The 12836-nt window shown below is 38.2% G+C and overlaps 2 protein-coding genes across 3 annotated transcripts in view; both read left to right on the forward strand.

Moving 5' to 3' along the window:
- On the forward strand, positions 1–8616 carry taf7 (TAF7 RNA polymerase II, TATA box binding protein (TBP)-associated factor). 2 transcript variants are annotated; one of them, XM_079629856.1, is made up of 13 exons: positions 1–315; positions 506–539; positions 1288–1364; positions 3974–4052; positions 4191–4324; positions 4435–4558; positions 4665–4723; positions 5164–5236; positions 5577–5687; positions 5765–5959; positions 6784–6896; positions 7412–7471; positions 8287–8616. In XM_079629856.1, exons 2-13 carry the CDS (start codon positions 521–523, stop codon positions 8329–8331), a joined length of 1089 nt encoding a protein of 362 aa, XP_079485982.1. In that variant the 5' UTR covers positions 1–315; positions 506–520; the 3' UTR covers positions 8332–8616. The 2 variants fall into 2 exon arrangements, with proteins under 2 accessions (XP_079485982.1, XP_079485983.1); XM_079629857.1 differs by lacking the exons at positions 1–315; positions 506–539; positions 1288–1364 and adding an exon at positions 3663–3787.
- A 319-nt stretch (positions 8617–8935) lies between these two features.
- LOC307008308 (aryl-hydrocarbon-interacting protein-like 1) overlaps positions 8936–12836 on the forward strand; it is a gene marked incomplete at its 3' end in the record, with an annotated part of 5475 nt that continues 1574 nt past the window's right edge. Inside the window, exons 1-5 of the mRNA XM_079631049.1 lie at positions 8936–9181; positions 9834–10013; positions 11091–11279; positions 11525–11701; positions 11811–11952. Coding sequence (XP_079487175.1) covers positions 9086–9181; positions 9834–10013; positions 11091–11279; positions 11525–11701; positions 11811–11952 — 784 coding nt within the window. The 5' untranslated portion in view covers positions 8936–9085. The remainder of the gene's footprint in view (positions 9182–9833; positions 10014–11090; positions 11280–11524; positions 11702–11810; positions 11953–12836) is intronic.

Genomic DNA, 12836 nt, shown 5'->3' on the forward strand with positions numbered 1-12836 from the left:
GGGTTTTGGTTTTCAATGTGTAACGTCAGCTGCTTCCACACAACGGACAGCAGGTGGCGCTAATACACAAACATACTCTGAGCTTCCGCAAAACAACAGTTCACCGAGGCAGTCATATTCATTAGTACCATTTTAGCTTCTCTCTTACACAATCCGTGTTATAATTAATGATAACTTTACTATTGCAATCATTTTATGCTCTGGATATTTTAAAGAAGCGAATATTTATTTAACATTTATCTTATCTGATGCTATAATATATGAGAATAGCCGGTATATGTAGCGTTAGCCTATTAGCTTCTCGGTGTTCTCTAGGTGAGTATTTTTTATGAACACGCTCTTATTTTATTATACTTTTACCATTTGTCACCCTTGGATAATAGTGTTATTCCTTAAAAGGGTTTACTTTCTTTTCAAAAGCTTGTACATATTCTGCACACACGTTTTATTAATTTGCACACTCCCTTGTCAGTATAAAAACATTGTCTTGTTTTGTTCTGTGCAGAATTAGGAGGCAAATATGACTTCCAAAACTAAAGGTATCATGCATACATTCGTGAATTCACTCTATTTTTATCTAATATTTGTATCTATTTTTATTTATACAAAAGTACCATGGTATTACTATGTTTTGAACAAGTCAAACTGCTGTCAGGATAAGTACCGTAGAACAGGGGTTTTCAATCTTTTAGGTGCCAAGGACCCCCAAATATGATCATTCCCATGCAGGGGACCCTTATCCTAAAATGTAAAAGTTATATATTTTTAATTATATAGTCCAAATTAATACTCTGGAAAAATATTAATATTATAAATGTGTCTATTACATTGCATTGTGTTTTTTTTCTGTTCTCTGTAGTACTGTACTTATATGTATTATTTGAAAAAAGTTTTTTTTAAATGTAAATTAAAATGTATTTATTTATTTATTAGCATTTATAATGACCACATATGTTTATTTAGTTAATTCGTTTTAATCTTTTTATTATTTATCTATTTAAAAAAAATGTACACTGCTTTTCTCTAAACTTTTCCACGGACCCACTAGTCCTGGGCCCAGACACCAGTTTGAAAACCCCTGCCTTAGAATACCATGTAAATACCATGGTACATGATCGTGGTAATTATGTACTACTACCTTGGTATATTCCAAAGTAGTTCCAAAAATGTTTTAAGATTTTGTTCAGTACAGTTTTTTTGTGTGAAGGCATCTACAAAACCCATTATCCTCTTATATTAATAAATGTAAGCCAGTAAGTATTATTTCATGACCGTTCTCTGTTTCAGTGGGAAAGGTTGGCTCCAAAAGCAAAGAAGATGCTCCTCATGAGCTGGAGAGTCAGTTTGTTCTGCGGCTTCCTCAGGTCAGTTTGTTTCTTCATTTACCTCACCTATATTAGTGAAAGCCAGTATTTAAAATCAATGAGTAATGTACACACACTCCCAGAACAATTCCATAAATAATGCATTTGAATAATTGATCACTTGAGAATGTTGTTTGACACGAGTCATTTATAAGTAACTCAAGAACTGTAAGGTCAGTAACATCATTATTACACAAGTAGCAAACAAATGATAACACTTTACATAAAGTTAACATTAGAGGTCGACCGATAGTGGATTTTACCGATAACGATAGCTAGGTTGGGCCATACTTGCCGATAACCGATTAATGAACCGATAGTTTTTAAAATTGATACTGGATAAAAACCAAACATAACACTCCAAGTAAAACAGTGCTGAACTTTATTATAAAAATAAAAAAACTGTATTGAACCATGAAAACATGCTAAATGAAATAAATATATTAATGTGAATAAATATTTAAGTCAATAAAAGACATTCATTCAAACTGAAACAAAAAGTAATACTCTAAATAACAAATAAAACCAGTTACAATCAAAATGTAACTATTTAACTGTTCTTTTCAAGCCAACTTAATAAAAAAGTAACAAAATTTGTATTAAAGTGAAGATGAAAAAAAAAAAAACGAAATCGAATGCTTTTCTGATTCGTTTATGTTTCTGTCGGCAGTATGAACATCAGTTTGCTTACGTCTCTAGCTTTAAATATGCAACTTCTCTGCATATTTAATGCATAAAAGTGACCAGCTGGATATGAACTAATGCAAATAGAGGTAAAAATTGTGACATTAAACATTCGGGTCGGACTTACGTTTATGTTTGTCAGTGTTTTAACCGCTTGAGGTACTACTAATGTTAGCGTCCTCTCAGCCTCGAAGGCAAACAAACATACTGTTGTGCTGTTCTTTCTCTACTAATGCAGCATTTAGTCAACAAATTAATCACTTTATAATGATATGACAAAATGTACTGTATACATACATTTGAGCTGTCGGTGCTTTAAACGCGCGTCTGATGTCAGCGCTCTCCACGCAGCATGTGCTCTCAGTGCAGCACGCAGCATCACGTGTCGAAATAAACAACACGAGGCGATAGTTTTTATTACACCTCTAGAGGCCGCTCTTGTACTGCATCATGCCAGCAGATCCTTCTCCGCTCTCTCTCTCTGTGTAATGAATGACAGCGTGCGCTTCTCAGCCGCTCCAGCAATGGACGCAACCAGGAAAAACTATCGGTATATATTTTTGCCGATAACGATAGTTCCACCAGTCAACTATCGGTGCCGATTAATCGGCAAAACCGATGAATCGGTCGACCTCTAGTTAACATAACTTAACTACATAAGTAACATGAACTTAAAATGAAAAAATACTTCTAAAGCATATTTTAATCATATTTAATGTTGATTTTTACATTTACTAATGCATGATTAAAATCAAAAGTTGTATCTGTTTATATTATTTAATGGCCCTGAGCTAAGAATGAACAGTGTACTACGTTAACAACATTTATTATATACTGCAACAAATGTATTGCTCATTGTTAGTTTACGTTAACTAATGAGAAAGAGCTGTAACTAATGGACCTTGTTGTAAAGTGTTAATTATCACATATTATAGACGCACAGTGTCAAGTCACACATGGAGGAACAAAGTTCTGCAGGGCTCTGTTGCTGTATTTACATGCAGACGACAGACCTCAAGTATCACAATGAATGCTCACTGCAGGACATTGTGGGAAACACTGTAACGGCTCTGATATAGACCGTATGCGCCAGAGAAATAAGGGCGCAGCCATCTTTAGAATGTTGTCTTTGAACTTCCGTTTTGCGGTCGCTCTGTGTATTATTTCAATGGGATCGCTGTCCAGGAGTAACTAGCTTTTAAAGTGGATTTATTTAGTGTAAAGTTAACGAAAGTTATCATGAGAATTGTAATGTTTGAAGCAGATGTCTTAACAAATGTCAGTAGACCGGGAAGATTTTAAAACGAGCCGTTCATTCATAAATACGCAAGATCGCTGTGAAAATGCAGAACGGAAGCCAAAAGACAACGAGTGCAGCGCTGAAAAGGGGCGGGGCTACATAAGGTTTAATAATTTATTTTTATTATATGATTAGCATCAAACAAACGATATAGTTCTTATTCACAGCGATTAAAGATTACTAAACGAAAAGATTGTAAAAATGATTGGACAACCACCAAATAGGTGGTGTTATGCACTAAGTTTGTAAATCAGCATTTAACAAAAGAAGAAGAAAGAAGTAGTATGGCGCACTTTTTCTTGGCGTCTGTTTCCACAGTGATTCGTCGCTCTGTTGAGAATGTCTGGTGTGTTAACCAACATACTTACTCCCTATCACATTTTTGGAACCAGCATACCTCAAATAAGCAAGGTTTGGTTTAATCAACCGAGAGTTCAGGGTATGTTTGACTGTAAGATAACCTTGTTTTCTGGAATACCCCCCAGTACTGTTCAATCTAACAAAATAATGAAAGTATGTACAGTAAAAAACTATTTTACTTTATTGATTTAATCTAAATTGATTTAAATGTGTGAGTATTATAGGAATTGTTTGATTCAATGGCACAATGCTTTGTTTTTTTTAGGAGTATGCCTCTACAGTCAGACGGATCGCCCAGTCTAGCAGCATGAACATAAAAGACAGACTTTCTGTAGAGTTGCATGGTAAGCACTGTTGACAAAATTGAACAAAGAAACATTTCATTTACTTCAGCATATTACATTTTATAAAACTGATATTACAGTCTGTCATCCATTTCTTTTGCAAAAATATTGCTCATTGAATTTGTTATATATTCCTAGCTGATGGTCGCCATGGGATCGTACGTGTGGATCGTGTCCCTTTAGCATGTAAACTAGTGGATTTACCCTGCATTCTGGAGTCATTAAAAACGGTTGACAAAAAGACCCTGTATAAGACTGCTGATATCTGTCAGGTAAGATCTCTGCTGATATCTTGCTTAGGGTGTCTTACATTACATTTCCCCTTCGCAGTCTCCTACTGCAAGGCCACATCTCTATTAATTCTTCTGACTTTACGTTTAAGATGCTGGTGTGCACGCTGGATGGAGACCTCTACCCTCCTCTAGAGGAGCCCACGGGTACTACAGACTCCAAAACTAAAAAGAAAGACAAGGACAAAGACAAGAAATTTGTTTGGAACCATGGCAGTAAGTACCTCCCACTCTTAGTTTGGAGTGAATGTGGAGGAGACAGCCTATCAGTACTAGAATGATTCAAACTATTTAATGTCCAATTACATCCGTCTCATTCCAGTTACCCTTCCTCTGAAGAACACAAGGAAGAGGCGGTTTAGGAAGACAGCGAAGAAGAAGGTGACCTCATTTGGTTTTCCTATCGCATTTCCAGCTTCTGCTGGGTTTTTTTGTATCTGCTATCCTTTACCAGTTCTAGTTAAGAAAAAAAATTGCTCTTGCAGATAAATAAATGAATTAATGGTAAAAGCTAAGATTTACATATAAATAAAGCATTCCATCTTCATTTGCCACCAAGGTTTGCAGGAAAGCAATCTGGCTGTTCATTTGATTGAAGTGACAGCAGGGGAGTTAGTGGCAGGTTCTTCTCTCTGCCTCTTGAATAAATCTCCGCTACGTTGCAGCTAGCTATTGACTTGGGTTCCTTTTTTAATCGCTAATGTGTTCTCTGGCATGCAGCCAGCCTCTACCGTTAGTACTATGTGTGCATCTGAATGCATGCATGCCGTTTGTGAGATTGTGTTCCTTAGGGCTGAATTCTAATCTGATTTATCCTGCAGTACATCGAGTCTCCTGATGTGGAAAAGGAGGTGAAGAGGCTCTTGAGCACAGACGCCGAAGCCGTCGGTGTTCGTATCCTTTATTTCTGGCTTTTGTTTACCTGTCATGTTTTGTTGCCGCAAACCTAGTGTCACAACAAATCTAGATGCTAATGTCATTACTAATGTTGGATCGAGCATTGCTAAGTTACTGTCATACTAAGCCTTACCACCAGGTGGCAGACTTGCTCACAAATTAAATGGAGGGACTGTGCAAGACTTTCAGTTGTTAAGCTCAGCATTACAGGAAAAATGTGGCATGAGTCACGTATAAATTTGTGGAGCTCAGCAGTGGTATAAAAAAAACCCAGCAAAATAGGCCTGTGTCAAAACTAAGAGGATTATTGATATATGAACCTTGACCCTGTGGTCAGGATGGGAGGTGATTGCTGAGGATGAGACCAAAGAACCAGACAACAGCTTATCACTGTCCAACCTGGAGTCTTCACCTGGAACCTCAGGACACAAGGGTCACGGCTCTTCAGGTGAATGATTTGAACACAAGTCTGTCTGCCTTATAGCTATATCTTTCTCTGTCTAACATGGTTTTATCCTAATGTAGTTCAACATGACGAGCTACGCGAGATCTTCAACGACATCAGCAGCAGCAGCGAGGATGAGGACGAGGAGGGCGAACGGCACGAGGACGAAGACCTTAACATAATGGACACTGAAGATGACATGGTCAGGCAGCTCCACGAGAAACTGAACGAGAGCGAGGGAGACAGAGACGAGAATGACCGGAACAGTCAGATCGGTAGGATGGCGGTACACAAGTTGTCTGATCAATTACAGTGCATTGTCAGGACAGCAGCTCAAGCCCAATTTAAAACCACAATTCAGTATCGCAGGCAGGCAGACCGACAGACAAACAAAAGCCGACCTAGATTAGCATTTGAATGATGAGCCTGCTGCGGTATTTAGGTCAGATGGGTGTACTGGTTGTCTGGTGGTGTTTTTACCCATGCCAGTCAGTGACAGACATGCCTGACCTTGACATCATCCCACAGACATTGGCATTTAACCGACAAAAATGAGCCATGCTGCTCAGAGCTCTGCCACTGTGTGTTTTGTTCACATATTCTTCAAAGGAAAAGGTTTAACTATAGAGTTACCTAATTTAGATTTAATTCAGACACCTAATTCAGACACTTTTCATGATGAATAATATCGCATCCATTATAAATGCTATATGTTTTACAATGTAAGTCAGGTACTGCATGTCCACATTCGTCAAGATTATTTCAGATATGATAAATAATCAGTAAACTCTAACTCTAACATATATTAGAGCATAAAATCATTACATTAAGGCGCTTTCTCAAATGTAGTGTTGTAAGCTTTTTTGAATTTTCAGTCTCTGAGAGTGCAGAACATAAGAGGTGCCGTTTATGCAGGGTTGCGCGGTTAGAGTGTGAAGGATTCACAGATAATTGGGACCTTAGATTACATGAGCATTTGCAGATTAACTAGCTCTCAAAGGTAAAGAGAGCTCAATATGATATTAGGGCCTGTGACTTAACTGATTGCATGTTAACTAGGGCTCATGTATAGGGCTCATAATCTCTATTTGATCTACAGTAATGGAGTACCAGGTGCAGATCAACAATTTGAAGGCCAGGCTCCAGGAAACCCGTGCCCGCAAGAAACAACAGGAGAAATTGATCATGGAGGTGGAAAATCAAGCTCTGAGGGTGAGTTTTCGTTTACCTGCACTGAATGATGTAGCGTTCCACTTTCTCTGGCACGCTACATGTAAACGCATAGGCTTGGTGACACTGTTTTTGTGCAGCACAGCACTTTAAAATGGCCTTGAATAAATCCAAAGAAAGCAAGTTTTTTGCCATAATTTTAAGGCATAAATATTACATTTCTCCCTTTAGCTGCTTTTACATAACTCACCAAAAAAGCTTAGAATTCATTGCTCTGGCAACTGCTCCATTTGGAGGATTTAGACACTGCGAAACGGGGTCAAACGTGTGGTTTAACAGTGTCACTTCGGTTAAACTGTGTGCACTAAGCTGGCTACATTTGTCTGCGGTCATTACAGTCACAGCGGACAGGGAAAGGTCACGCACGTCTGAGCTCCATTCACAGGGTCATAATTCAAATAGATCTTTGTACAAGCAGTTAAGACATTTACAAACGGCTAGCATCAAAACAGCGTATTGTCAGCTAGATAAAGTCTCTCTTTGCTTCTCCCCTACAGGATCGCTTCCAGGGTGCTTTGAATGGTATGATTCATCAAGAGGAACAAGAGATGGAACAGGTGAGCTTACGGGTTATAAATATTTGTTCGATTAAACGCGATTTGAATGTTCTCAATATGGATTCTTTACCATTTTGACCAGTGCATTGTGATTCACAAACAAATGACTCTTATGAACAAAACATACAGTGCAAAGGGTCTAGTCCAACTAGTGTAGTCATGTTCTTTTTATGACTGTTTTGAGTCTGTTCTTTTAATTAATCATTTAAAAAGACTTGCATATCAAAGACACCCAGTTAATAAATAAATAGAACTTGACTGCATAGTTTGGGCCCGGCTTTTAATTTTTAAATTTTTAAAATATGAATATTTTCCTAATGTACCAAAGTAGTCTGCTCCCTATGTCATTTTCAGCAATAGCTAAGAGATAATTGCTTTCATATGTATGCAAAATGAACATTATAAATTGAACTATTCCCAAATGAATTAGAATCTAATCAAATATATTCTAGAGCTATTGAACTGAAATCTAATTTGTGTCGACACCCATAATGCATGTAGCATGCACAATCAGTGACTTACTCCCATTGAGCTTAGTGAGTTTTCATTTTCCATATATAATATTGATGAGTAAAAGAACTTGATACATATACATGCTTTACTTTTTTGTTTGTTAATTAATTTTGTATTATTATATATAATTTTTTTATTGACCCTTGGCCAATGTCAGTTTCTTCTGTCACTGTTTCACCTAAACTGACAAATGGCCTGCTGGAAAAAGTAACAACGTTGGAGGTGTTGTTGAACACATTGCACTTAGCCTTCAATTATACCCCTACTGCTAGCCATCCATCACTGCTATTCTGTTCCAACAGCTGGCCTCCCTTCAAGAACAGCTGGACTCACTGATCGAGAAGTGATGCTCACGATTGCCAAGATACTGCAATACAAAGACTCTGACCTGAGGCGACTGCTGAACACATGACAGATTTGACTCTACTGCATGTATTAGCTGAATTGAAACATCCCATTTGTGTTGTGAGACTCTAAAATAGTTATCAATATATTCGACTGATGCCTCATCACAAAAGTTTCTTTGATTTCTCAAATAAGATTGTGTATTTATACTTTTTTCATGTTGGATACACTATAAACATTTGTTTAGTTAACTGCAGTATTTCAAATAAATTCATATTTGAAATAAAGTTTTGTTGGCAAGTTTCTTCCGCTCAAATTTGGAAGATGCTCCCATGGCAGAGGCCAATAAACTGGAAAAGCGTACTAGAGACTTCCAGATCATTCTGTCTGCAGTAGTTCCCACTGAATTATACTAGCAAACTCCTGGGATTACTGAACTCTACTGCCTTCTAGAATGATCTCGACTGTCTCCATACTCTGAGTTCCGCTCTCTGGTCAGCCATCCCTTCACTTCTTACAGGGGATTATACTGAAGATTCAGTGGGGTTGAAGGATTAGCCAAGGCAGATTAAAGTGGCTATCCTCAACCTGGTAATCCAGCCATCTGTCAGAAAGCAGCCAGGCAGCATTGGGCTGCAGGGTGTGATTTGTCTCCCTTTCTCAGCTTGCTAATTAACACTGCCAAGGACCAGCTCTCACAGGCTACAGGACATAAAGACTGATTCAATAAAGAAACGCTCTTCAAAAGAGTTTAAAATGGAAGAGACATATCTGCTTGACCATCCTGGAGTAAAAAAGAAGATTCTGCATGGAGGTCAAGGACCGTTGCCACATTTTCCGAAGGGAACTAAGGTATGACGCATATATGGTCCTGGATAATGCTTTTGATTGTTTGTTTGTTTGTTTGTTTGTTTGGATGGATGGGTTCATGTTTAACCACTTTTTTGATTAGAAATGGTTGTAGCTTAATTCTATTGGTGATTAAATGATTTATAATGACAAAACATTTGGTCCATAATTGCACAGAAGTTTGGCAACCTATTATTTTGGACAGCGGCTGAGGAGCACCGTATCTGTGCCAGGTGACTTTTCTCCCCCCTACTTGTCCAGCCATATGGTCCTCAGCCTGGAGAGGATGACAAACATTTTCCACGAAAATGCCAACATTAATCTCTCCGTTTACCAGCTGCGCTCTGTATTCGCTCTGTGTGCTCTCGTTTCATCAAGGTGTCTCCATCAGTAAACTTCAAAAAAGACTATACATTTAAATGTCTTTTAATGAAGACAAAGTTGGACTAGGAATGAAGCTATTAGGATGGCATAAGGGAAAAGACTTCCTGTCCTGCTTGAAAACCCTGAATTTCTCTCACCAACATATGAACATGCACCAAGTAGCAAGTTACAAGATGTGCACGGTGTACTAAGCAGGAAAAATATCTCTGCTTTCTCTTAATCCTGTTTTTATTCTCTTTTTTTCCCCCTCTCTGCCTTCCTACCCTCAAAGCTGGTGTTCCACTTCCAGACTCTGTTGGACAACTTTGAAAGAACTGTGATTGACGACAGTCGCAAAAATAAGCTTCCCACAGAGATTTTCGTGGGGAGGATGTTCAAGATGGAGGTGTGGGAGGTGCTTTTAACCTCCATGAGGATTGGAGAGGTGGCAGAGTTTTGGTGTGATGCCACTGTAAGTGTTTGAAATCAAACTAAAGCTCTTGTTGTGCCTCCCTTAAACGCAAGCACACACAAAAAAAATAATTGCTTATGCATGTAGTGTTTGAGGGGGAGAAAGGCTTTTTGATTAATACAGCTTCTTTTAATGAAACTTTCAACCACATTCAAGTGTTGATTTAAAAAAAAAAAGAATACTTGAAGAAATAAAACAGTTTTTGTTTGTTTGATTATAAGGAGATGCTCTGTTCTTTCTTTTGATATATTGGATGTTCAGATATTCATATAAGAAAGTAATCTGGGGGCCATGACATTTTTGGGAAGATTATCAAAAATGCTGGCGGGGAAAGAGCTAATTAATCTTCACATAATGATGGAGGAGAATATATATATCTGATGTATTTTGCAGCCTACTCTATTTTCCATTAACATTCTCATCTGCTGTTTTTATTCAGACGCATGAAAGCAAATAAATAATCTATTCTGCAAGTCAAATGAGACTAAAGATTCCAGTTAGATGGTTGGTGTAGAAAAAAAAGTTGATCAAAAAGGTTGTGGTACGTTTACTGTAATGCTTCCCCTCGGCTGATTCTTTCAGCGCCAGGGCAAAAAGAAGCTGTGAATGTGTGGCATGTATTGAAAGGGGTGCAATTAAAACACTGCTACAAAATAATAGTAAGAAACATCTTTTGGCAAAATGTTTTCAGCAAAAACATCGATTCACAATCAAAATTATTATTCATGCTGTTTCATCCTGAACAAATAACTCTTCTGAGTGAATCAAAAATATACATTGCAAACAGTGTAGCTGCTGTTACATTATTATTACATTTTTTTATGTACAGTTTAAAAAGAATGGTAACCGATTTAAATCAGTCTGAACTGAATCGATCAGAGTGGTTACTGACATCTGTCAATCAGTATAATTAATGAAAGTCAATATTCATTAGCATTATTTTCAGTGATGTCCATATCACAGTTAGGTTTAGTGTTTTGCAGTGATACTGGATTGCTGCAAAAATAGTAGACAAATGCTGGGTAGTTCAGTGGGAACTGGCATGTGATGATATTTTTCTTTTTTATATATACTTAGCACACAGGCCTTTATCCCATGGTGTCAAAAGGGATTCGACTGGCTGCTCAGGGAAAGGACCCTCTGGATGGCCAAAGACACATGTGTGGCATGGGAAACGTGTTTCACTACCACTCGACAGGTTTTCCGGAGCTCGACGAGATAATGAGGACACCTCAGCCTCTAATCTTCATCATGGAGTTAATCTCGGTGGGTTCACACAGAGCAAAGAAAACAAGCAAATACATAAACGCACCCTTGCACAACAACACACTCATTCTAGTTCCACTCCTCCACCATCAAGAGATTTCTCACTGCAACCCAAACAGCGTAACAGAATGTTACACAATCGAGAGCTACACGCCAGGAAAGAAATGCTGTTCCCAATTCTCAGACCGTGTTTTCAATCCTCAACCAAGCGAGACGAGCACGCTCCAATTCTCTATCTTCCTTAGGTGGGCGACCCATTCTCGTACCAGCGCGAGTCTTGGATGATGGAGAAGGATGAGAAGCTAAAGGTTGTGCCCTCGCTGCATCTCTTGGGCAACGCTCTGGTCAAGCAGGGTCGGTTCCGGGAAGCTGCAGTGAAGTATCAGGAGGCTGTGGTTCTGCTGCGTACAGTCCAATCCAGGGTAAAAGAAAAACTACATGACATGGGGGTTATGTAAAGAAAGCTTTAAGATACAACATTCAGTAAAGCATCTGATGAGTGCAGCTGAGTTTGTTTTCCTTCCGGTGTAGGAGATGCCAGGAGATGAGGACTACATTAATCTGGGCAGGCTTATCATTCCTCTGGTACTGAACTACTGCCAGTGCATGTTAGAGCTGGAGGAATATTACGAGGTCATAGAACATACAACAGAGCTCCTGGATAAACACAAAGGTAGGCCAGCTTCTTCAATGATTGGATGGTTAGCATGGCCTAATTTCCCTGCTTGTAGATGCTTTAACTCCAATGTGCCAAAATAAATATGTCTGAATTCAGTCCTCATAAAAGTGCAGGCAACTTCCATTGAGATTCTGAAGTGGGCATACGATGGACACTTTACTATTCCATGAGGCCTTGTGAATGGCAGTGAAGCGACATAATGAAGCGTCCGGATTAAATTCATGCTACACATATTATATAGGACATCATTTTTTTTTATCAGCCGTGGAGTAATTACTTATTCAGAATAAGTACCAACTCAGAGTATATGATTTCAGACACGGCTTATATATTTTTGTTGGACAACCCAGAAGTTATCTTTACCTTGGTTCCCCCGACAAAAAAAACAATCAGCTTTTGGATTATTGTATAAAATAAGCTCTATGATCAATAAAAGTTGTATGATTCTTACACATTTTTTTGACAAATTAACCCAACTTTTATCAATTCTGAAGCCTAAATACAATCAACAGAAGTAAAAAGCTACATTTATTGTCGCATGACTTCAACAAAGACCACCACTAAGCTTCCGTGTATAAACATAATAAGGCTGTAAAAGCGGAGTAGTGAGTAGATGAGTTTATCTGTTTGCCTTTCATAACGTTTAATCTCCCAGTCAACCTCAATAGTCCCGTTATCCACTTATCAGCAACCGCCTAATTGAGAGTATTGGAGCACTCTTTTTTTTTTTTATTAAATAAAATGATTTACAAGCAACATTTAATGCTGTAATATTTCTTCATATTAGAGTAGATGTTTTGCCAGTGCCCAAGGAAGCAACCATGGCAACAGTTCACTGCTCAAGCATTTTCAATCATTATCAAAGCATAAGTCCTCCC

Source organism: Phoxinus phoxinus (genome assembly GCF_949152265.1).
Source record: "Phoxinus phoxinus genome assembly, chromosome: 12".
Lineage (NCBI taxonomy): Eukaryota > Metazoa > Chordata > Actinopteri > Cypriniformes > Leuciscidae > Phoxinus > Phoxinus phoxinus.